The 22,752-nt window shown below is 43.5% G+C and overlaps 2 protein-coding genes across 2 annotated transcripts in view; one reads left to right on the forward strand and one right to left on the reverse strand.

Moving 5' to 3' along the window:
* Nucleotides 1-22,752, forward strand: part of dchs1b (dachsous cadherin-related 1b) — a 448,519-nt gene that overhangs the window by 238,133 nt on the left and 187,634 nt on the right. The window lies entirely within an intron of this gene.
* The window catches only part of LOC308090694 (uncharacterized protein), a gene marked incomplete at its 5' end in the record, with an annotated part of 79,411 nt that overhangs the window by 47,305 nt on the left and 9,354 nt on the right, over nt 1-22,752 (reverse strand). Inside the window, 12 exons of the mRNA XM_080435959.1 lie at nt 1-113; nt 1,482-1,551; nt 4,281-4,521; nt 7,372-7,492; nt 8,335-8,565; nt 8,795-9,189; nt 14,281-14,401; nt 15,124-15,354; nt 15,580-15,947; nt 19,939-20,059; nt 20,782-21,012; nt 21,240-21,607. The exon at nt 1-113 is cut by the window's left edge and continues 164 nt beyond it. Coding sequence (XP_080292085.1) covers nt 1-113; nt 1,482-1,551; nt 4,281-4,521; nt 7,372-7,492; nt 8,335-8,565; nt 8,795-9,189; nt 14,281-14,401; nt 15,124-15,354; nt 15,580-15,947; nt 19,939-20,059; nt 20,782-21,012; nt 21,240-21,607 — 2,611 coding nt within the window. The remainder of the gene's footprint in view (nt 114-1,481; nt 1,552-4,280; nt 4,522-7,371; nt 7,493-8,334; nt 8,566-8,794; nt 9,190-14,280; nt 14,402-15,123; nt 15,355-15,579; nt 15,948-19,938; nt 20,060-20,781; nt 21,013-21,239; nt 21,608-22,752) is intronic.

Genomic DNA, 22,752 nt, shown 5'->3' on the forward strand with positions numbered 1-22,752 from the left:
CCTCCAATGATATCAGGGTGTCGCAAATGAACCTTGAAATTCTTTAACTCCTTGGCTGTCAGCTTCTTCAGAGTTTTCAAGATGAATTCCTCAAGTAAATCCATGGTTGGTTCCTGGTACAAACAGAGGATGTTAACATCTCAGCTTCATTCTCTAAAGCTGTGTTCACACTGAATTATACAATAATTATCTTTCTAGTCCCTTGCATGGCTTCACTTTGGTGGCTGGGTGTTGTGATGGGACAAAAGAGTTAATTCATGTGTTCAACTAAACGCCTCCTCATGCATGCTGTCAATCACTAAACATACTATGGAAACAGTAGATCATTCTAAAAACCAAGTTTTAATCCAGCAGTTGTATGTGTGAAAATAATAAAGATTGAGCAACTACACGTTCTATCATGACTAAATAAATCAATCATTCACATTCGAGCTGTAAAAACACAGACTGAGGCGAGTGAGTGTTTTTCTTCCATCCCAACAGCTCTACTGCCCTGGGACTGTGTGCGTGCGTGCGGCTAGCAGACGGACGAACGGAAAACATAAACGTGCACACGCACTCGCACTGTCTCTCACCCCATGAAGTCTGGCTTCTCTCAATGTCTTAGTGGTAATACCAAATATGATGTATGTTAGATAGATAGATACTTGAGACAGACATACAGTGTGCCTGTGTGCGTGCATATCTATGTACAGCATGTATGTGCATAATATTTTCCACTACAAACAGAGTTGCTAACAAAGGCTGATGGATACATGTAGCTTTTATATATATCTGGTGTGGTGAAGATAGAATGGTTCTCCCTCATCTCATCCACTGATGTTTAGTAAACTAAAACTAAACAGACACACACTGGGCCTTGATGTTACAATGTATATTGTTCACGTCTTGCTGTGTTTATGTTGCAGGATGTTTGAGTAATCCTCAGGGAATTTGCATCTCTGTCAAAGATACAGCTTGATTTGACAATTTGTAACTAAATCCAACTCATTGCTCTGTACCATGCTGTTTTATAAAGGGAAGGAATTCACTAAGACAGCCTGATTTAATTGCTAAGGCCTTCATGAAACACTTAAACCCAATATGTACTTTGTTGACCAGAGTCCCCGAGGGGTCTATACTAAATCCCTTCCTTTCCCCCCCTTCTATACCTTTGTTCCCCTCTACCCCAAATCTCTGCCGAAAATAGCCAATCAACGAGCTCTGCTATTTTCACAGACTGTTCATCCCAGAATAGGGGTGCTAGTTGTCCTATGGTTAAGGTTTCCCCAGAGCTCGATCACAAAACCCTTGCCCACATTAATATAAGTAAATAAGTAAATATACCTGTGACCATCTGACTGTGCCCCGGTTTTAAAATGAGCTGTGGTCGGTCAGCCGTTGACCTATTGCTATCTCAGGTAGAATGACAACATACAGAAAGCCAGAACAGCTCCGGCGCACAGCCGTGGTATTTCCCAGGTAAAGAGTGGTAAACATACCATGTCTCGTGTCTCTTTGACTCTCCGTCTGCGTGAACGGCAGTTCCTCATGTCTTCCTTGTTGCTTCTTCTGTTGACAATTGACAACAACCACAGTGACATTTATGCTGACTGTATTTATAAACAGTATACTTTATGTTTGTAGTATATATTTCATGGATTATTAGGGCCCGAGCACTGCACAGTGCGAAGCCCTATTGAAACTGTAATTATTATTCCGCTTCTTCCCGATAATGAATCGGGGAAATGAGGGCCTAAACGTACTCAAAAAGTCACGCAACTTTGCACACACATCACAAGTGCCGAAACATTACGGATTTTAATCGTCTCAAAAAGGGGCGTGGCCTAAGGGCTCAATAGCACCCCCTACAAAATTTGTGCTTCAAGCCCGACAATACGGTTTCACCTACATGCATGCAAATTGGTAAACACCTGTATCATGTCCCGACTTGGAGCCATGACCTAAACCAAACAGGAAGTCGGCCATTTTTTATTTACAGTGGCGTTTGTGCATTTCACGCCATTTTCACAGGCTGTACTTTAACAAACTCCTCCTAGGAGGATTGTCGTATCCGCCTCAAATTCGCTCAGCGTACACAAAAGACCTTAACAATGAAAACGTATCAAAAGCTTGAGTTTTCGTGACAGGAAGTGAAAATATCCGATCTACAATTCCTATTGGCTGGGCTTTAAACAGCCATAACTCCAGTTCCCAACATTGAAAACCTACGAGACTTCCTTGGAGCACTTAAACGGCCAATAGGGACAGGCTGTAATGCTTAAGCCCCGCCCCCGCTGTGTTCCTATTGGCTGGGCATTTCAAGCAATTTTCTCTGGTTGTACTTTAACAAACTCCTCCTAGGCGGATTGTCGAATCCGCCGCAAATTCGCTCGGCGTACACACAAGACCTTAACAATGAAAAGTAATCAAAAGCTTGAGTTTTCGTAAAACTGCTAGACCGTGGCAAAGCGTCAAACTTCAACGCCAAACAGGAATTGAAAAAAGCAGATGCTAGACTTCCTAGCATCTGCGTCCTATGTGCACTTAGACGGCAAATAGGGACAGGCTTAAATTGCGTAAGCCCCGCCCCCTCCCTGTTCCTATTGGCTGGGCTTTACACAGCCATAACTCCAGTTATGTTTAACCCACAAAGCTTGCTAGGTGCACTTAGACGGCCAATAGGGACGGGCTGTAATTGCTTCGCCCCCTCTGTGTTACTATTGGCTGGGCTTCAAATAGCCATAACTCCAGTTCCCAGCATGCTAAACTTCTGAAACTTGCTAGGCACACTTAGACGGCTAATAGGGACCGGCTGTGATTACTTAAGCTAAGTAGCCTAACTTTTCAGCTCATTGCCATACAGACTTGCATCGTGGACAGAGCCCGTTCATCACTGCTTACATCTCTAATTGTGTTTGTTTTTTTGTGTCATTGAATACTGGAATATATTCATCGTCTGTCGGGTGGAAACGTCACATGTCCAAAACCATTATTTTTCAGGAATCAAAATCAGCAAAAGTAGTAGATCTACAAGCTCAAAACGCGGCACGAAGCAACGCGTTTCGAGCTTGTAGATCCGCTACTTTTTATACTTTTGTGTGACGTTGTAGTACGATCAAGTAGGACGTCAATTTACAAAAAAACACAAAGTTAGAATATGGAGATAGGTGGTTTACGCCCGACAGCAACAAAATCCAAATTAGACTTTTGTTTGCCTTTTAGGCTTTGTAAAAACAAAATAACACAGGGCAGATACTACATATAACTCAAATACGCAAAGAAACGACCGTCAATGACCGGTACCAATTATTGAAATAAACAATGCACGGCGGCCTTGTAAAAACTGACATAGGCAGTAGCGGAAAGTAACATTTACTCAAGTACTGTACTTACAGCCTGATCGCCAAATAATTAGTATACATTGCACGGATCCAGTGCACGTCATTCCGTGCATAGTCGCCTAGAAACCCAGAAATTCCGTGCATATGTACGGCGAGTCCCATGGTGGGCGTAACCAGTCGCAACCCGGAAAAACCCGGAAGCAGAGCAGTCCCCACAACAAAATGTACGATTCTGTGCCTATCGGTACATAACTCAAACGGCGCTGAGTAGGCACAAGGGAATGTCGCAACGTTCGGGACGGCAACTCGCTCGCTTTAGCTCGCTCGGTGGCCCCTTACGTGGCGACAATTCCCTTGAGACTGCGCGCCTCCGAAATGGTTTAGTCACAATGGGAGAGATGCGAGGCGGCTATGCACGGATTTTCGGGTTTTCCAGTTGTCTATTCACGGAATTTTAAAAACGTTCAAAGAGAACGTTTCCTCTGGAGATCGGGTTGGTACTTAAGTACACTTTTGAGGTATTTGTACTTTACTTGAGTATTTCCAATTTCCAATACTTTTACTTCTACTCCACTACATCTCAGAGGCAAATATTGCACTTTTACTCCACTACAATTATTTGAAAAATGTAGTGACTAATTACTTTATAGATTTTGATTATTACTACAAAACATACATTAACCACTTCAGCCCTATATACATTTCGTCTATTTGAAAATAGTCGATCTACAAGCTTGTATATCTGCTATTTAAAAAAGAAAAAAGTTATTAATTTGAAACTTGAAATGGGACATTCTGCATAATGAGTACTTTTACTTTTGATACTTTAAGTACATTTTGATAACAAAACTTTTGTACTTTTACTCAAGTACAATTTGAATTCCGGACTTTTACTTGTAACAGAGTATTTCTACATTGCAGTATTGATACTTTTACTTAAGTAAAACATGCGAGTACCTTTTCAGCGGGGGCTCTCGTCCTCCCGGCCGAGAGTGGCGGTCCTTCCTGTCCCTCTCCCGTTCCCACCCCCGGCTGTTGTAGGAGCCGGCGCGGGACCGCGAGCGTCCCTCCCGCTCCGAGTCGGGGGAGCTGCAACTGGAGCTGTGGCTGGAGCTGCAACTGGAGCTGTGGCTGGAGCTGCAACTGGAGCTGTGGCTGGAGCTGCAACTGGAGCTGTGGCTGCGCGAGTCCTGGTGATCTGCAAGACCAGGAGACAGACGGACAGGAGATTCAAGTTTAGCATCCGTCAGGCGGATGCAGCGTTTCACTTTCATTGATTGATTACTTACATTATTAACCCATTCAATCCGGGAACGCATCTATGTAACTTTAGATTTCTTTGGCTATTCAAAAATAGGAGCTTGTAGATTGCTATTTTTAGCTTGTAGATCTGCTATTTTAGAAAAATCTTAAAAATGTGTGCAAATCTTTGAATATATATTCTACAAATGTCTTCTAAATCCCAACAGTTTTTTGAAAAAGCGCCAACTTTTCCATGTCAAGGACTACCAAAATGATAATGTATTTGGCCGCAGACCCCCATCTCAAAATTTGCCGTTCCAGGGACCCCCCTGAAGCACAGATCGGAGTAAAAAAATGCTTCTTTTTTTTTGTTGATATCTGACGTTCATCAGACGCGTTGCTAGGTCTCTACTAGGTTGGGGGCTTAGCCCCCCAGGCAACGGGCACATGCGCGCGCGCAGCGCGCGTGCATGTGCCCCTCCCCCCGCGCGAACATGTAGGTTTTTCGCGGATTTCGGCGGATTTGGGTACTTTTCCCCCCGTTTTTTGTTACTTTATTTCGGTTTTAGGGTTAGGGGTAGGGTTAGGTTAGGGTTATAGATATATAATTTAAAAAAAAACATTGGTGGCTATAGCCACCGAAGCCCCCACCTAACGACGCCCCTGACGTTCATAATGACAGAAATCACCACAGTGTTGTTTTCCCCAAATAGGCCGCCACAGTGTTTACAAGCTGACTTGGATGAAATCACGTGTGAAATCTCGTCTTGAGAGACATCCAGAGGGAGGGGAGCATCTAACACAAACACTGTGGAGAGTTTTCTGTCAATTTGAACATCAGATATAATAAAAAACTAAAACATTTCGAGCGTTTAAAATACGCAATCTAGCACATGGACCGTCCGCTCTGGTTTTTAGCTAATAATGACATTGACATTGATTTTTTTATCACAATTAGTTGGATTAGACTTATTGCACCTGTTTTTACTCCTAACAATGGCCAGGTTATGGTCAAGGTCTTCGGAATAGCAAAATGACCGTGACCATGACCTTTCAAAGTCAAAATCATCCACAATGGTCACAACAATATCAGAAAAGAATTCCACACACCACAATTAGTCAAAATTAGCACTCAAAAACAAAGAAATTTGATTTTCATCATAGCGGATGGCGGCCATATTAGTATATATGTTACAAGGCCATGTATTGGCCATTGCGCCATTCGTGGCACTATGGCGGACACCCACTGACTCAATTCAAGTGAGAAAGTTCCCCAACACCAAATTGCAAACAGGTCTACAGTTTTGTATTTATTTTTAAAGAAACAAATTTATTTTAAAAATACATTTATGCACTTCTAAGTGCCAGGTTGTTCCAGATTCATATGGCTATTGATCCCCATTAAATGTGCACAGTTTCTGATCCTATTTTGCACTTTAACTGGATATTGTGTTCATTTGTGTGTATTGGCTGCAGACCCCCCTCATCTGAAAATGTTTTGTGCCAGGGACCCCCAGACGAAAAGATTTTTGTTGAAAAACACAATACAAGATTTTTCAAAAATGTTCAATAGTAGCAGATTTACAAGCTTGCAGTATTACGAGTGCAAATTATTTTACAGGTACAATTTTCTTTTTTTTTACAAGTACAACATATTATTGGCATTCATTTAAGCCCATACTCGCAGCACGACACAACATGACGCACTGTGAGCTTGTACATCTGCTGTTTTCTGAAAAACTTAATGTTGCTATAGCTAACCCTCACCCTAACCCAAAAAGCATTGTGTTCTAACTATTATGCTTGATATTTCAAATAAATATTTGAATGAATCAAACATTTTGTAATATTTGTACATAAAAGTGCCATGTGCATTTACACATAGTAACAATACACATTTTCACACATTATGCGTACTTTTTGAACAGAGTTCATTGTAGTATGCCAGGCATAACATAGAACTGGTCAGCCTGTAGTATACCTAATTTTAAGCTTTTCCAAAGTCAGTAACATATAATTGCATTGTTTCAGATCAAGATTGTTTTCTGTACCTGTCATGTCTACATTATACATTATAATTGAACTCTATAACTAACATTAAAAACATATATACCACAAATATTGTATTTATTTTTGAAATAGTGCATCTTTTACTGAAGCGGGACAATGCCCGTCGCAAGTTGATGATGTAATTTTTCCACGTGTGTTCCAGCCCTATGGAATTTATGGAATGCATGTCCAAGTAAAACATATTTTAAATATTGTTTTGATGCTCATATTAATCGTAGGAAGTATTACGTTTTTGTTTTTTTTTTCACATGCATTCCATAAATTCCTGGACTGGGCTGGACCACACATGGACAAATCATAAACTTGCGACGGGATTGGATTAAAGGAGTAGTTCACCCAAAAAATGACTTATTTTCTATCAGTTGCACACCCCATGAAGCCTTGAATTCATGGATTTGTTTTTTTGGATTTGTTTTTGTTGCATTCCTAAGCCAATCATTTGATGACCAGGTGTATTTCCGGTGGGGGACACAAAGACTATACTTTGTGTCTCCTACCGGATACATTAGCATCTTTCCGCCGGTAATCAAATTATTGGCTTAGGAAAACAAAAACAAATCCATGAATTCAAGGCTTCATGGGGTGTGCAATTGATAGAAAATAAGTATTTTTTGGGTGAACTACTCCTTTAAGTTATTAAAGGAGTAGTTATTATGGTTATTCCTGAGCTGAAGTGTCTAAATGAATGAATCATGACCTAGCATGTCATAATGGTGACAGCCCTACTGATACGTACCTGGTCTTAAGCTCCTCGTGGGCGTCTCGCGCCGGCCGCACGTCCCTGGGGTCGTCTCTCCTCTCGCGGACTGACTCCTCCCTTCTGCCCTGGTGCCTGCTGGGAGAAGACACTCTCGGCTCTGAAAGAAAACACAAACAGGCATTCGGTTAAGAACAACCAATAAAAATCCTTTCCAATTTGTCTGCTGCTCAGCACATTGTACGCCAATTCATTTCCATCAGGAGATCATGTATTCGGTCCTCTGTGTGTGTGTGTGTGTGTGTGTGTGTGTGTGTGTGTGTGTGTGTGTGTGTGTGTGTGTGTGTGTGTGTGTGTGTGTGTGTGTGTGTGTGTGTGTGTGTGTGTGTCTGTGTGTGTGTGTGTGTGTGTGTGTGTGTGTGTGTGTGTGTGTGAGAGTGTGTGTCTGCAGTTAATCCGGCATACTACTAGGCAGATGAGCATCATTTCTTGTGCACGCTGACAGCAGGCCAACAAGTCAAGGATCTCAACTCTCAAATAAATATCAGCTCTGTGCATTAACTCTTTGACTGCCAATGACGAGATTTCTCGTCATATATTGCTAAGGAGCAGACTGCCAATGACAACAATGACGAGATGTTGTGTTTTAAGTGATTTTACGCTATGTGGAGCTGTTCGCTAACCTATGAGTCACCATTTGACTCCCTGTGAAGGAATGAAGGAGCAAATCATCGCAAAGAAAAAAAACAGCCACACTGGAAAAATTTCCTTTTCTCTGCTTTCTATGCTTTCTGGCGAAAACAACCCACATTCAACTGCCCACTATGGAATGGATTATTGCGGCAGCAAATATTTCTTTTCTCAGATTCTACGAGACCCCCCTACGTCTTTTAAAGTGATCGGCGGGTGGATCGTTGTGAAGAATAATATTCTAGGATTATAATATTAATATTCTATGATAAATATTCTATTCTCTGTTGTCCCTGCTGCCACACCCCCTACCTCTGTCTCTGTTGTCCCTGCGATCATGGCCTCCTCTCCTGTCGTAGGAGGAGTCTCTGCGGTCGCCCTCGTATCGGTCGCGGTTGCCGCCCTGCTTGGAGCTCCTCTGGGAACTGCGGTCCGCCGCTCTGTGCTCTGCACTCCTCTCGCACACGCCACCGCCGCTGCCCCGCGACTCCTAACTGTCATGGCTGCTCTCCAGCTGGGAGCCCCGGGAGTTTCTGCTGGAGCCTGATGGAAGAGGAGACACATGATGTTACCGCCATTTTTTGTTTTCACATGGGGCGCTCTAACGCAACTTTGGAATGATCCACAGACCCTGTAAAATGGAATGGACGGATGTCAATCGAGTCCAAAAAGCCTACCCATAGGCCCATAGGTTGTTCTACATGCAGCAACCCCCCCCCCCCAATAGACTCAGTGTAAAACATATCATAGACATGGAAAAAGAGAACATTACCATCCCTGCGCTCGTGCCGGCGCTCCTGGAAGGACGGCAGGCTCCTCTCCCTCTCGTCGCGGCTCCTCTCGTGGCCCTGCTAGTGGCGCTGGGCGGCCGGGCTGGACCTATCGGAGCAGCCCCCCCGGTGGGGCGACGAGGTGTCGTGGGAGGAGGAGGGGAGGGGTGAGCGGGAGCGCCTGGAGGAGGAGCCACTCGAGGGCGGTGAGGAGCCGGCGACGCCCCCACCTCAGCTGCCGGCGCCACGGTGGTGGTGGTGGTGGGCCGGGGAGAGGGAGTGGCGGCGGCGTGGAGACGGCGAAGAGTGTCTCTGTGCGGAGGAACCCGAGTGGTAGGAAGGAGATTGGTGGCGGGGGGAGGTGGGTGTTCGCTGGCAGTGAGGGGGACTGGGAGACCTGTGAGGGGGAGGGGGGGGCAAATCAGAGATCTGTTGCTATAATCAGTGGTTCTCAAACTTGTTCATGTCAAGGACCCCCAAAATGATATGTATTTGGCCGCAGACCCCCCAGACGCAAAGACATGAGTTACAAATGTTCGACTTTAAAAACATACATATTTTCAAAGATTTGCACACATTTTCACGAAGAAAAAAAAATTAGCAGATCGACAAGCTGCTATGAGCTTGTATATCTGCTATTTTTGAATAGCCAAATAAATCTTAAAATGACACAGATGCGTTCCCGGTCTAAAAGGGTTATGGTACAGATATGTTCCTACAGTCTGTTGTAAACGTTGTGGTAAAATAAGTGTTTTTTTGTTGTTGACAAGCTGTGCAGAACTTTCAATTCAAGGACACAAGAGCGTGTTTCTGTGTTAAAGGTAGGGTAAGTGATATATATATGTATATATATATATATATATATATCTTTTTAAAGGTTAAAGTACTGTATTCTGATAGTAATCATTACTACAGAGCATTTGTTTGGTCACAGGTGTCCACAGGGGTCTGTCCAGCTATTCAGTATAGTACATTTTCAGGTAGGTGACAAAATTTAAGCCAATCAGGAGAGAGCACTGAAAAAAGCATTTTCTGTTTAATAAAGAGCTGTAGAGACATGGGAGACTCCTTTTACTGAACAAACACTCTATAGCAATGAGTACAATAGAGCTATTTAACACTTATTTTAACCAAAGTAAATCATTTACCCTAGATTTAAATTCTGCACATCTCAAAACACCGTTCATGGATTAAAGCTCAAATAAAATATCAACACTGGATAATGTTGTTAGGCCAAGTCCTAAAAAATGAGCTATTTGTGAAACAGCGTGAAAGCAGCACCCACACCCTAATGCTGTGTTTCATAATAATTATTAGCACCATATGTACAATTATGATGTTTTGGTAGCCATACAGCCAACCGGTTGCAGGAAATTAGAGATTGAAGCTTTAACCTTTGCTTTTATGAAATATACGAGATCATTAGGATTTTCTGGAAGATTGAACATAATGCTACTTTGACTGCCTCAAATACTCTTTAGTCTTAGAATAATTAATAGGGGGAGACCAGGGAAAAATGAAACACTTTTTGTATTTGCCTACATAATTCACTTCCTACATCCTATATCCTAGTCATCTTTTGCTATAGGAAACATATATACAGTATGTGCCCTAATTGATAATACCATTTTTAAGCTTTCACTAATAAGGACAAGACTAAAATATTCATTTGAATGCAATGAGTCACAGTGTTACAATTGCCCCTGTGACGGGCGGGGGCAGTTGTAACAGTGGTTCGGGGCAATTGAAACACTGTAAAAATAAGTCATATTAACACACTATATCTCAAATAAAAGCACATCACTAAGTAATATGTATTTTTTATAATTTAACATTTTTACTTACGGATGTTTTATATACATAATTACAATTATTTTGATTTTTATTCAAATTATTTTATTTTTCAATTTTGTTTTTTCAAATGTATATGTATTTTTTATTTAAATGACTTTGAAATGTAGTGACATTTAGTGAAATATGTTAATTTACTAACATAAAAGTATGCAATCCCAGACCAAACACCCCGGTTACTGTGTTACAATTGTGGTATCTGAACAGTGTGCAATTTAAAACATATAAAGAAATGATACTAAGTTAGTTTACTAAAGTAAGAGAATCATGAATGTGTTGTAGACAGACTGTCTGCACCTTTGGGCCATTCAGTGACCTGTTGTTTAGGAGACAGCCTAGCCTGGCTAGGTGTGAAGGGCGATTTACATCTTCTATTGTTAAACTGGGAGACTTCACTCCCTTCCTCCAGGCACTTGCAAATGGTCAACAGCTGTTGGGGGCTATCATTGACCCCCACCCCACATGCTAATGCATTCTAATGTGTATAAAACAGTGACTGTAAATGACTAGTTAGTTAGTACTGCCAGGCCGTGAGGCTGGACAGGAGCTCTGCTCCTGGATGATATGCTGCTGCTGCGATGCTGTACTTGCGATGCTGTTTGTTTGATGCTGAATAAACCACTGAATGGAACCTGGTAACCTGACGTCTGTCTCTTCTCCTCCACTTCTTATTACCACCAACGGGTCTGCTAAGCGCAGTTTATGCCTCATCATATACGACATTTGGCGGGCCAGCTCCATCGTTGTGCATACTTTTGCGGGTGTGTGCTTCGATTAAAGAACCTGTGTATTTTGAGGTGGCCGCAGCAGCGGGCCTGTGCGGAGGATCGGGTCCGTGGATGTCTTCCTACGGCGAGGAGGACCACCGCGGAGCAGACCATGGAGACTTCAGGGCGACCTACGATGAATGCCTTGCGACGGCGACGTTGTGATGACTGCGCGGCCGCTCGTGACCAGATCTCAGATGGCTACACAACTGACTACTCTACTCTTCTCATGGAGACGGCGGTGCGGAAAACTTTCTGTGTCGAAGTTATCCGTGGGGGGAGGTGGTGAGCATGGAGGGCTATCTTTTGGCTGTAAGACAATGGAACCATCTGGCCCTGCGCTCGGCTATTCTGCTGGGTGCGTGGACATTAAGGTAGAGGCGACAACAGCAGCATTCGGATGGGAACACTGAACATTCGGGACAAGAGGTTGTATTTTAGTGATAAAGTGATTTAAACCACGGAGCGTTTCTTTTGTTGCCGTGCGTAAAAGTGTTATGCGAGGACTTTGTTTCACTTTCTGGTCTCTGGGGTTTAATGTGGAGTTTTTTATTTTCGTTGAGTATGAGAAGTGTGTTTGAGGGCGATTCCCTTATATTTTTATGTGTAACATTGTATCCCAGAGTTTAAGACAACAGAAAGGCCTGCGCACTGATTAGGGAATGAGAATGCATTTTGACTGGTGTTTTTATTTTCGAGACATGGTTATGATGAAATGAAGAAGTGGTATAAAGAGAAAGTTCAGCACCGTATTGATGTATTTTCTGTGAATAAGGTTTTCTGAGTTGTTTTATTTTTAAGCTTGTTTTATTTTTAAATAGTTCCAGCCTTTGCCTTCGGTGTCAGTCGAAAGTCATGTGATCCATGACGCACGCGTCCAATGTTAGCCGATCCGTTACTAAATATTGATATTCTTTCTTATTTTGTGAAACAGTTTGTTTATTTTTATTTTGAAATTTAAGGTGAATCACTGTATGACTATTGTGTAATTTTGAAGCCTGTATCTAAGTTGTTCTTTCTGATGTGTTGTTTGTGTTGAATCTACTGAATGTCTTCTTTGTTTAGGTTTCAGCCATTGATTGGTCATGGGGGGTCGGGCTAAGTGAGTGGGAGTTGTTGTTTTTTGATGTTTTCTCTTGCAAACTGTTCTATTTAATATACCTGGTTGCGGAAGAAGTTAAATTCTTCCGTGGGGGGAATAGTTGTGTGGTATCTGAACAGTGTGCAATTTAAAACATATAAAGAAATGATACTAAGTTAGTTTACTAAAGTAAGAGAATCATGAATGTGTTGTAGACAGACTGTCTGCACCTTTGGGCCATTCAGTGACCTGTTGTTTAGGAGACAGCCTAGCCTGGCTAGGTGTGAAGGGCGATTTACATCTTCTATTGTTAAACTGGGAGACTTCACTCCCTTCCTCCAGGCACTTGCAAATGGTCAACAGCTGTTGGGGGCTATCATTGACCCCCACCCCACATGCTAATGCATTCTAATGTGTATAAAACAGTGACTGTAAATGACTAGTTAGTTAGTACTGCCAGGCCGTGAGGCTGGACAGGAGCTCTGCTCCTGGATGATATGCTGCTGCTGCGATGCTGTACTTGCGATGCTGTTTGTTTGATGCTGAATAAACCACTGAATGGAACCTGGTAACCTGACGTCTGTCTCTTCTCCTCCACTTCTTATTACCACCAACGGGTCTGCTAAGCGCAGTTAACGGGTCTGCTAAGCGCAGTTTATGCCTCATCATATACGACACAATTGCCCCCGATGGGGCAACCATGATAAAATCCCATATTCGAGCAAGAAACACCTATACTAGCATAGGCTTCTGACGTTAATTTGTGACCAATAACATAGAGAGACAATTCATCTAAGTTTAAATCAGCTGACATCTTATCTTTAGACAGCAGAAGGAAGATACCGTACACTCAGAGAGAGGACCCTACTGAGCATGTGCACAAGAAATGTCAGCCCTCTAGCGTTATTTCTGATTAGAATTATTGAGTGTCTTTTACATTTGCCCCCTGTTACCTTTGACCCCAGTCTCCCCCTAACCGAAAATAGGTTATCTACAAGCTTACAACGTGTCTGCAGTGGTATGCAGTGGTGTAAAGTAACTAAGTGCATTTACTCAAGTACTGTACTTAAGTAAAGTGTTGAGGTATTTTTTACTTTACTGGCCGCTGCCCAGTCCTGGATGATAAGGCTATATGTATGTGACGGAGTCTTGAGCTACAGCAATGCCCCCCCGCTCCCCATTCATTTGCTAACAAGCTAATTCATTCATACTCCCACAAGTCAGTACGTTCAACTTCACGCCATTCTCAAACTCCCTCACGCCCTCATTCCCACAGTGTCTCTCTGGAGGTTCATTTAAGCAGCCTCTGTTCAACTGTTCAGTCTACGTGCCTAGCTGTCAGTGCCGGTTGTCAGCTGTCAGTGTCAAGATTCCTCCACCTCCCCCCCGGCCTCTTCCCTGAGGCATTTGCTATTGTTAAAAGGATGATTTGTGGATTGTACTGTGGTTCTATGGATTGTGATATGATATGTGGTGGTTTAATTATGTATTGAAAGTTCAATGTTATGTTCATGTTATATCTGTATTTCATGCTCTGCTCTGGGGGTTTGTGATTTCAGATCTGTAGTCCTGCTTGAGCAGGTAATCTGTAATATCACATGAGCAGAGTCACACCGCCAAATGTGAATGCAATATCATTGCAGTAAATGGTTAATATTGCTTTAACGGTTATATATGCAATATATGGTAATGGGTGATGAATGGTATTGGTTATTCCTGAGCTGAAGTGTCTACATGAATGAATCATGACCTAGCATGTCATAATGGTGACAGCCCTACTGATACGTACCTGGTCTTAAGCTCCTCGTGGGCGTCTCACGCCGGCCGCACGTCCCTGGGGTCGTCTCTCCTCTCGCGGACTGACTCCTCCCTTCTGCCCTGGTGCCTGCTGGGAGAAGACGCTCTCGGCTCTGAAAGAAAACACAAACAGGCATTCGGTTAAGAACAACCAATAGAAATCCTTTTCAATTTGTCTGCTGCTCAGCACATTGTACGCCAATTAATTTCCATCAGGAGATCATGTATTCGGTCCTCTGTGCGTGTGCGTGCGTGTGCGTGTGCGTGTGTGTGTGTCTGCAGTTAATCCTGCATACTACTAGGTTGATGAGCATCATTTCTTGTGCACGCTGACAGCAGGCCAACAAGTCAAGGATCTCAACTCTCAAATAAATAAATATCGGCTCTGTGCATTAACTCTTTGACTGCCAATGACGAGATTTCTCGCTATATATTGCTAAGGAGCAGACTGCCAATGACAACAATGACGAGATGTTGTGTTTTCAGTGGTTTTACGCTATATGGAGCTGTTCGCTAACCTATGAGTCACCATTTGACTCCCAGTGAAGGAATGAAGGAGCAAACCATCGCAAAAAACAAACAGCCACACTGGAAAAAAATCCTTTTCTCTGCTTTCTATGCTTTCTGGCAAAAACAACCCACATTCAACTGCCCACTATGGAATGGATTATTGCGGCAGCAAATGTTTCTTTTCTCAGATTCTACGAGACCCCCCTACGTCTTTTAAAGTGATCGGCGGGTGGATCGCTGTGAAGAATAATATTCTAGGATTATAATATTAATATTCTATGATAAATATTCTATTCTCTGTTGTCCCTGCTGCCACACCCCCTACCTCTGTCTCTGTTGTCCCTGCGATCATGGCCTCCTCTCCTGTCGTAGGAGGAGTCTCTGCGGTCGCCCTCGTATCGGTCGCGGTTGCCGCCCTGCTTGGAGCTCCTCTGGGAACTGCGGTCCGCCGCTCTGTGCTCTGCACTCCTCTCGCACACGCCACCGCCGCTGCCCCGCGACTCCTAACTGTCATGGCTGCTCTCCAGCTGGGAGCCCCGGGAGTTTCTGCTGGAGCCTGATGGAAGAGGAGACACATGATGTTACCGCCATTTTTTGTTTTCACATGGGGCGCTCTAACGCAACTTTGGAATGATCCACAGACCCTGTAAAATGGAATGGACGGATGTCAATCGAGTCCAAAAAGCCTACCCATAGGTTGTTCTACATGCAGCAACCCCCCCCCCCCCCCCAATAGACTCAGTGTAAAACATATCATAGACATGGAAAAAGAGAACATTACCATCCCTGCGCTCGTGCCGGCGCTCCTGGACGGACGGCAGGCTCCTCTCCCTCTCGTCGCGGCTCCTCTCGTGGCCCTGCTAGTGGCGCTGGGCGGCCGGGCTGGACCTATCGGAGCAGCCCCCCCGGTGGGGCGACGAGGTGTCGTGGGAGGAGGAGGGGAGGGGTGAGCGGGAGCGCCTGGAGGAGGAGCCGCCCCCACCTCGGCCGCCGGCGCCACGGTGGTGGTGGTGGTGGGCCGGGGAGAGGGAGTGGCGGCGGCGTGGAGACGGCGAAGAGTGTCTCTGTGCGGAGGAACCCGAGTGGTAGGAAGGAGATTGGTGGCGGGGGGAGGTGGGTGTTCGCTGGCAGTGAGGGGGACTGGGAGACCTGTGAGGGGGTGGGGGGGGGGGGGGGGGGCAAATCAGAGATCTGTTGCTATAATCAATAGTTCTCAAACTTGTTCATGTCAAGGACCCCCAAAATGATATGTATTTGGACCCTCCAGACGCAAAGACATGAGTTACAAATGTTTGCTATAAAAACATACATATTTTCAAAGATTTGCACACATTTTCAAGAAAAAAATAAATAAATAGCAGATCGACAAGCTGGTATGAGCTTGTATATCTGCTATTTTTGAATAGCCAAATAAATCTTAAAATGACACAGATGCGTTCCCGGTCTAAAAGGGTTATGGTACAGATATGTTCCTACAGTCTGTTGTAAACGTTGTGGTAAAATAAGTGTTTTTGTTGTTGATAAGCTGTGCAGAACTTTCAATTGAAAGACACAGGAGCGTGTATTTAAAAAAAAAAATCTGATAGTAATCATTTTTACAAAGCATTTGTTTGGTCACAGGTGTCCACAGGGGTCTGTCCAGCTATTCAGTATAGTACATTTTCAGGTAGGTGACAAAATTTAAGCCAATCAGGAGAGAGCACTGAAAAAAGCATTTTCTGTTTAATAAAGAGCTGTAGAGACATGGGAGACTCCTTTTACTGAACAAACACTCTATAGCAATGAGTACTATCACAATAGAGCTATTTAACACTTATTTTAACCAAATTAAATCATTTACCCTAGATTTAAATTCTGCACATCTCAAAACACCGTTCATGGATTAAAGCTCAAATAAAATATCAACACTGGATAATGTTGTTAGGCCAAGTCCTAAAAAATGAGCTATTTGTGAAACAGCGTGAAAGCAGCACCCACACCCTAATGCTGTGTTTCATAATAATTATTAGCACCATATGTACAATTATGATGTTTTGGTAGCCATACAGCCAACCGGTTGCAGGAAATTGCAGATTGAAGCTTTAACCTTTGCTTTTATGAAATATACGAGATCATTAGGATTTTCTGGAAGATTGAACATAATGCTACTTTGACTGCCTCAAATACTCTTTAGTCTTAGAATAATTAATAGGGGGAGACCAGGGAAAAATGAAACACTTTTTGTATTTGCCTACATAATTCACTTCCTACATCCTATATCCTAGTCATCTTTTGCTATAGGAAACATATATACAGTATATATACAGTATGCCCTAATTGATAATACCATTTTTAAGCTTTCACTAATAAAGACAAGACTAAAATATTAATTTGAATGCAATGAGTCACAGTGTTACAATTGCCCCTGTGACGGGGGCAGTTGTAACAGTGGTTCGGGGCAATTGAAACACTGTAAAAAATAAGTCATATTAACACACTTTATCTCAAATAAAAGCACATCACTAAGTAATATGTATTTTCTATAATTTAACATTTTTACTTACGGATATTTTATATACATAATTACAATTATTTTGATTTTTATTCAGATTATTTTATTTTTCAATTTAGTTTTTTCAAATGTATATCTATTTTTTATTTAAATGTATTTTGACATTGAAATGTAGTGACATTTAGTGAAATATGTTCATTTACTAACATAAAAGTATGTAATCCCAGACAAGTTTAAATCAGCTGATATCTTATCTTTAACTCTTTGACTGCCAGAGTATTTTCATAAAGTACTCCCCAGTGCCAGCGATTTTCGTGTTTTTTGGTTTATTATTTTATTATTTTATTTCCATATAGACTTGACTTGAAACTGACTTTTGAACTCATACGATCACCCACCACTAGAGAGCAGCATTGATCAGCTCTCTGAGTCTCCCACAGCTCTCTCAGCCAGTGCAACAGTCATTTTCATGAAACCGGATGTGAATTGGTCTCATATTCTCTGATCGGCGAAAATTACGATTTGATACACGACGGCGATGACTGTTCGTCACCCAGACCATAGATTATAGAAAGGGAGGTCTCCGATCGTTTTTTATACTGTGTGAAAAACGGTATAAAACCCTATTCTAGCCGAAAATGACTTTGGAGAAAGAAAAAAAAAAACGGAAACGGAAATCGCGTCATAAAACCGGATGCAGTGGTGGTTGAAGTAAGTGGAACCTGAAACTTATAGTGATTCATTGCAGAACAGCGTGATCAGAGATTAAACAATGAACGCGCGTCGAACGCGTCGACGGCCAACTGGACAAAGTAGCACTTGACGCGTTATCGCGTCGTCCGCAGTCATTACATTACATTACATTACAGTCATTTAGCAGACGCTTTTATCCAAAGCGACTTACAATAAGTGTATTCAACATAGGTAGGGAACGAAAACTACTAATCACCAGAAGTCTTTAGTGCATTTTCTCCAAAAACAAGCAACCAAGAGTATACCTAGCGCTAAGGTAAAAGTGCCATATATTAGCTACCTATTTCCTTAAACAGATGAGACAAAATAGCTAAATCAAATGAGCATGAGCTAAAACAATTAAGTGTATCTACTAAACAAGATCCAATAAACAATACAACCATAGAAAACAAGCGTTCGTACAACTAGTTAACAACATGTAGGTCAGCCAGAGAGGAAGGGTAGTGTTTCCTGAAGAGGTGGGTTTTCAGCCTACGGCGAAATATGGGCAGTGACTCTGCTGTCCTAACATCAGTGGGAAGTTCATTCCACCACTGTGGGGCCAGAACAGAAAATAGTCGTGACCGTGTGGATCGGCCAGAAGGACCCTTGAGTGACGAGGCAATCAGTCGCCCCGAGGTGGCAGACCGAAGTGGTCGGGCAGGGGTGTAGGCATCGACCATAGCCCGGAGGTAGGAAGGAGCTGTTCCTTTCACTGCCCTATAGGCTAGCACCAGGGTTTTGAACTGGATGCGAGCCGCTACGGGGAGCCAGTGTAGAGAACGGAGAAGGATGGTTGTGTGGGAGAACTTGGGGCGGTTGAACACCAGACGAGCCGCAGCTTTCTGAACAAGCTCCAGAGGTCTGATGGCAGATGCCGGAGCACCAGCAAGGAGGGAGTTGCAGTAGTCAGTCAGCAGTCAAAGAGTTAAACAGCAGAAGTAAGATACCGTACACTCAAAAATGTACGCTTACACTTCAGAGAGAGGACCCTACTGAGCATGTGCACAAGAAATGTCAGCCCTCTAGCGTTATTTCTGATTAGAATTATTGAGTGTCTTTTACATTTGCCCCCTGTTACCTTTGACCCCAGTCTCCCCCTAACCGAAAATAGGTTATCTACAAGCTTACAACGTGTCTGCAGTGGTATGCAGTGGTGTAAAGTAACTAAGTGCATTTACTCAAGTACTGTACTTAAGTAAAGTGTTGAGGTATTTTTTACTTTACTGGCCGCTGCCCAGTCCTGGATGATAAGGCTATATGTATGTGACGGAGTCTTGAGCTACAGCAATGCCCCCCCGCTCCCCATTCATTTGCTAACAAGCTAATTCATTCATACTCCCACAAGTCAGTACGTTCAACTTCACGCCATTCTCAAACTCCCTCACGCCCTCATTCCCACAGTGTCTCTCTGGAGGTTCATTTAAGCAGCCTCTGTTCAACTGTTCAGTCTACGTGCCTAGCTGTCAGTGCCGGTTGTCAGCTGTCAGTGTCAAGATTCCTCCACCTCCCCCCCGGCCTCTTCCCTGAGGCATTTGTTATTGTTAAAAGGATGATTTGTGGATTGTACTGTGGTTCTATGGATTGTGCTATGATATGTGGTGGTTTAATTATGTATTGAAAGTTCAATGTTATGTTCATGTTATATCTGTATTTCATGCTCTGCTCTGGGGGTTTGTGATTTCAGATCTGTAGTCCTGCTTGAGCAGGTAATCTGTAATATCACATGAGCAGAGTCACACCGCCAAATGTGAATGCAATATCATTGCAGTAAATGGTTAATATTGCTTTAACGGTTATATATGCAATATATGGTAATGGGTGATGAATGGTATTGGTTATTCCTGAGCTGAAGTGTCTAAATGAATGAATCATGACCTAGCATGTCATAATGGTGACAGCCCTACTGATACGTACCTGGTCTTAAGCTCCTCGTGGGCGTCTCACGCCGGCCGCACGTCCCTGGGGTCGTCTCTCCTCTCGCGGACTGACTCCTCCCTTCTGCCCTGGTGCCTGCTGGGAGAAGACGCTCTCGGCTCTGAAAGAAAACACAAACAGGCATTCGGTTAAGAACAACCAATAGAAATCCTTTCCAATTTGTCTGCTGCTCAGCACATTGTACGCCAATTAATTTCCATCAGGAGATCATGTATTCGGTCCTCTGTGCGTGTGCGTGCGTGTGCGTGTGCGTGTGTGTGTGTCTGCAGTTAATCCTGCATACTACTAGGTTGATGAGCATCATTTCTTGTGCACGCTGACAGCAGGCCAACAAGTCAAGGATCTCAACTCTCAAATAAATAAATATCGGCTCTGTGCATTAACTCTTTGACTGCCAATGACGAGATTTCTCGCTATATATTGCTAAGGAGCAGACTGCCAATGACAACAATGACGAGATGTTGTGTTTTCAGTGGTTTTACGCTATATGGAGCTGTTCGCTAACCTATGAGTCACCATTTGACTCCCAGTGAAGGAATGAAGGAGCAAACCATCGCAAAAAACAAACAGCCACACTGGAAAAAAATCCTTTTCTCTGCTTTCTATGCTTTCTGGCAAAAACAACCCACATTCAACTGCCCACTATGGAATGGATTATTGCGGCAGCAAATGTTTCTTTTCTCAGATTCTACGAGACCCCCCTACGTCTTTTAAAGTGATCGGCGGGTGGATCGCTGTGAAGAATAATATTCTAGGATTATAATATTAATATTCTATGATAAATATTCTATTCTCTGTTGTCCCTGCTGCCACACCCCCTACCTCTGTCTCTGTTGTCCCTGCGATCATGGCCTCCTCTCCTGTCGTAGGAGGAGTCTCTGCGGTCGCCCTCGTATCGGTCGCGGTTGCCGCCCTGCTTGGAGCTCCTCTGGGAACTGCGGTCCGCCGCTCTGTGCTCTGCACTCCTCTCGCACACGCCACCGCCGCTGCCCCGCGACTCCTAACTGTCATGGCTGCTCTCCAGCTGGGAGCCCCGGGAGTTTCTGCTGGAGCCTGATGGAAGAGGAGACACATGATGTTACCGCCATTTTTTGTTTTCACATGGGGCGCTCTAACGCAACTTTGGAATGATCCACAGACCCTGTAAAATGGAATGGACGGATGTCAATCGAGTCCAAAAAGCCTACCCATAGGTTGTTCTACATGCAGCAACCCCCCCCCCCCCCCCCCAATAGACTCAGTGTAAAACATATCATAGACATGGAAAAAGAGAACATTACCATCCCTGCGCTCGTGCCGGCGCTCCTGGACGGACGGCAGGCTCCTCTCCCTCTCGTCGCGGCTCCTCTCGTGGCCCTGCTAGTGGCGCTGGGCGGCCGGGCTGGACCTATCGGAGCAGCCCCCCCGGTGGGGCGACGAGGTGTCGTGGGAGGAGGAGGGGAGGGGTGAGCGGGAGCGCCTGGAGGAGGAGCCGCCCCCACCTCGGCCGCCGGCGCCACGGTGGTGGTGGTGGTGGGCCGGGGAGAGGGAGTGGCGGCGGCGTGGAGACGGCGAAGAGTGTCTCTGTGCGGAGGAACCCGAGTGGTAGGAAGGAGATTGGTGGCGGGGGGAGGTGGGTGTTCGCTGGCAGTGAGGGGGACTGGGAGACCTGTGAGGGGGTGGGGGGGGGGGGGGGGCAAATCAGAGATCTGTTGCTATAATCAATAGTTCTCAAACTTGTTCATGTCAAGGACCCCCAAAATGATATGTATTTGGACCCTCCAGACGCAAAGACATGAGTTACAAATGTTTGCTTTAAAAACATACATATTTTCAAAGATTTGCACACATTTTCAAGAAAAAAATAAATAAATAGCAGATCGACAAGCTGGTATGAGCTTGTATATCTGCTATTTTTGAATAGCCAAATAAATCTTAAAATGACACAGATGCGTTCCCGGTCTAAAAGGGTTATGGTACAGATATGTTCCTACAGTCTGTTGTAAACGTTGTGGTAAAATAAGTGTTTTTGTTGTTGATAAGCTGTGCAGAACTTTCAATTGAAAGACACAGGAGCGTGTATTTAAAAAAAAAAATCTGATAGTAATCATTTTTACAAAGCATTTGTTTGGTCACAGGTGTCCACAGGGGTCTGTCCAGCTATTCAGTATAGTACATTTTCAGGTAGGTGACAAAATTTAAGCCAATCAGGAGAGAGCACTGAAAAAAGCATTTTCTGTTTAATAAAGAGCTGTAGAGACATGGGAGACTCCTTTTACTGAACAAACACTCTATAGCAATGAGTACTATCACAATAGAGCTATTTAACACTTATTTTAACCAAATTAAATCATTTACCCTAGATTTAAATTCTGCACATCTCAAAACACCGTTCATGGATTAAAGCTCAAATAAAATATCAACACTGGATAATGTTGTTAGGCCAAGTCCTAAAAAATGAGCTATTTGTGAAACAGCGTGAAAGCAGCACCCACACCCTAATGCTGTGTTTCATAATAATTATTAGCACCATATGTACAATTATGATGTTTTGGTAGCCATACAGCCAACCGGTTGCAGGAAATTGCAGATTGAAGCTTTAACCTTTGCTTTTATGAAATATACGAGATCATTAGGATTTTCTGGAAGATTGAACATAATGCTACTTTGACTGCCTCAAATACTCTTTAGTCTTAGAATAATTAATAGGGGGAGACCAGGGAAAAATGAAACACTTTTTGTATTTGCCTACATAATTCACTTCCTACATCCTATATCCTAGTCATCTTTTGCTATAGGAAACATATATACAGT

This window comes from Gymnoscopelus braueri (assembly GCF_963280865.1).
Source record: "Gymnoscopelus braueri genome assembly, chromosome: 8".
Classification (NCBI taxonomy): domain Eukaryota; kingdom Metazoa; phylum Chordata; class Actinopteri; order Myctophiformes; family Myctophidae; genus Gymnoscopelus; species Gymnoscopelus braueri.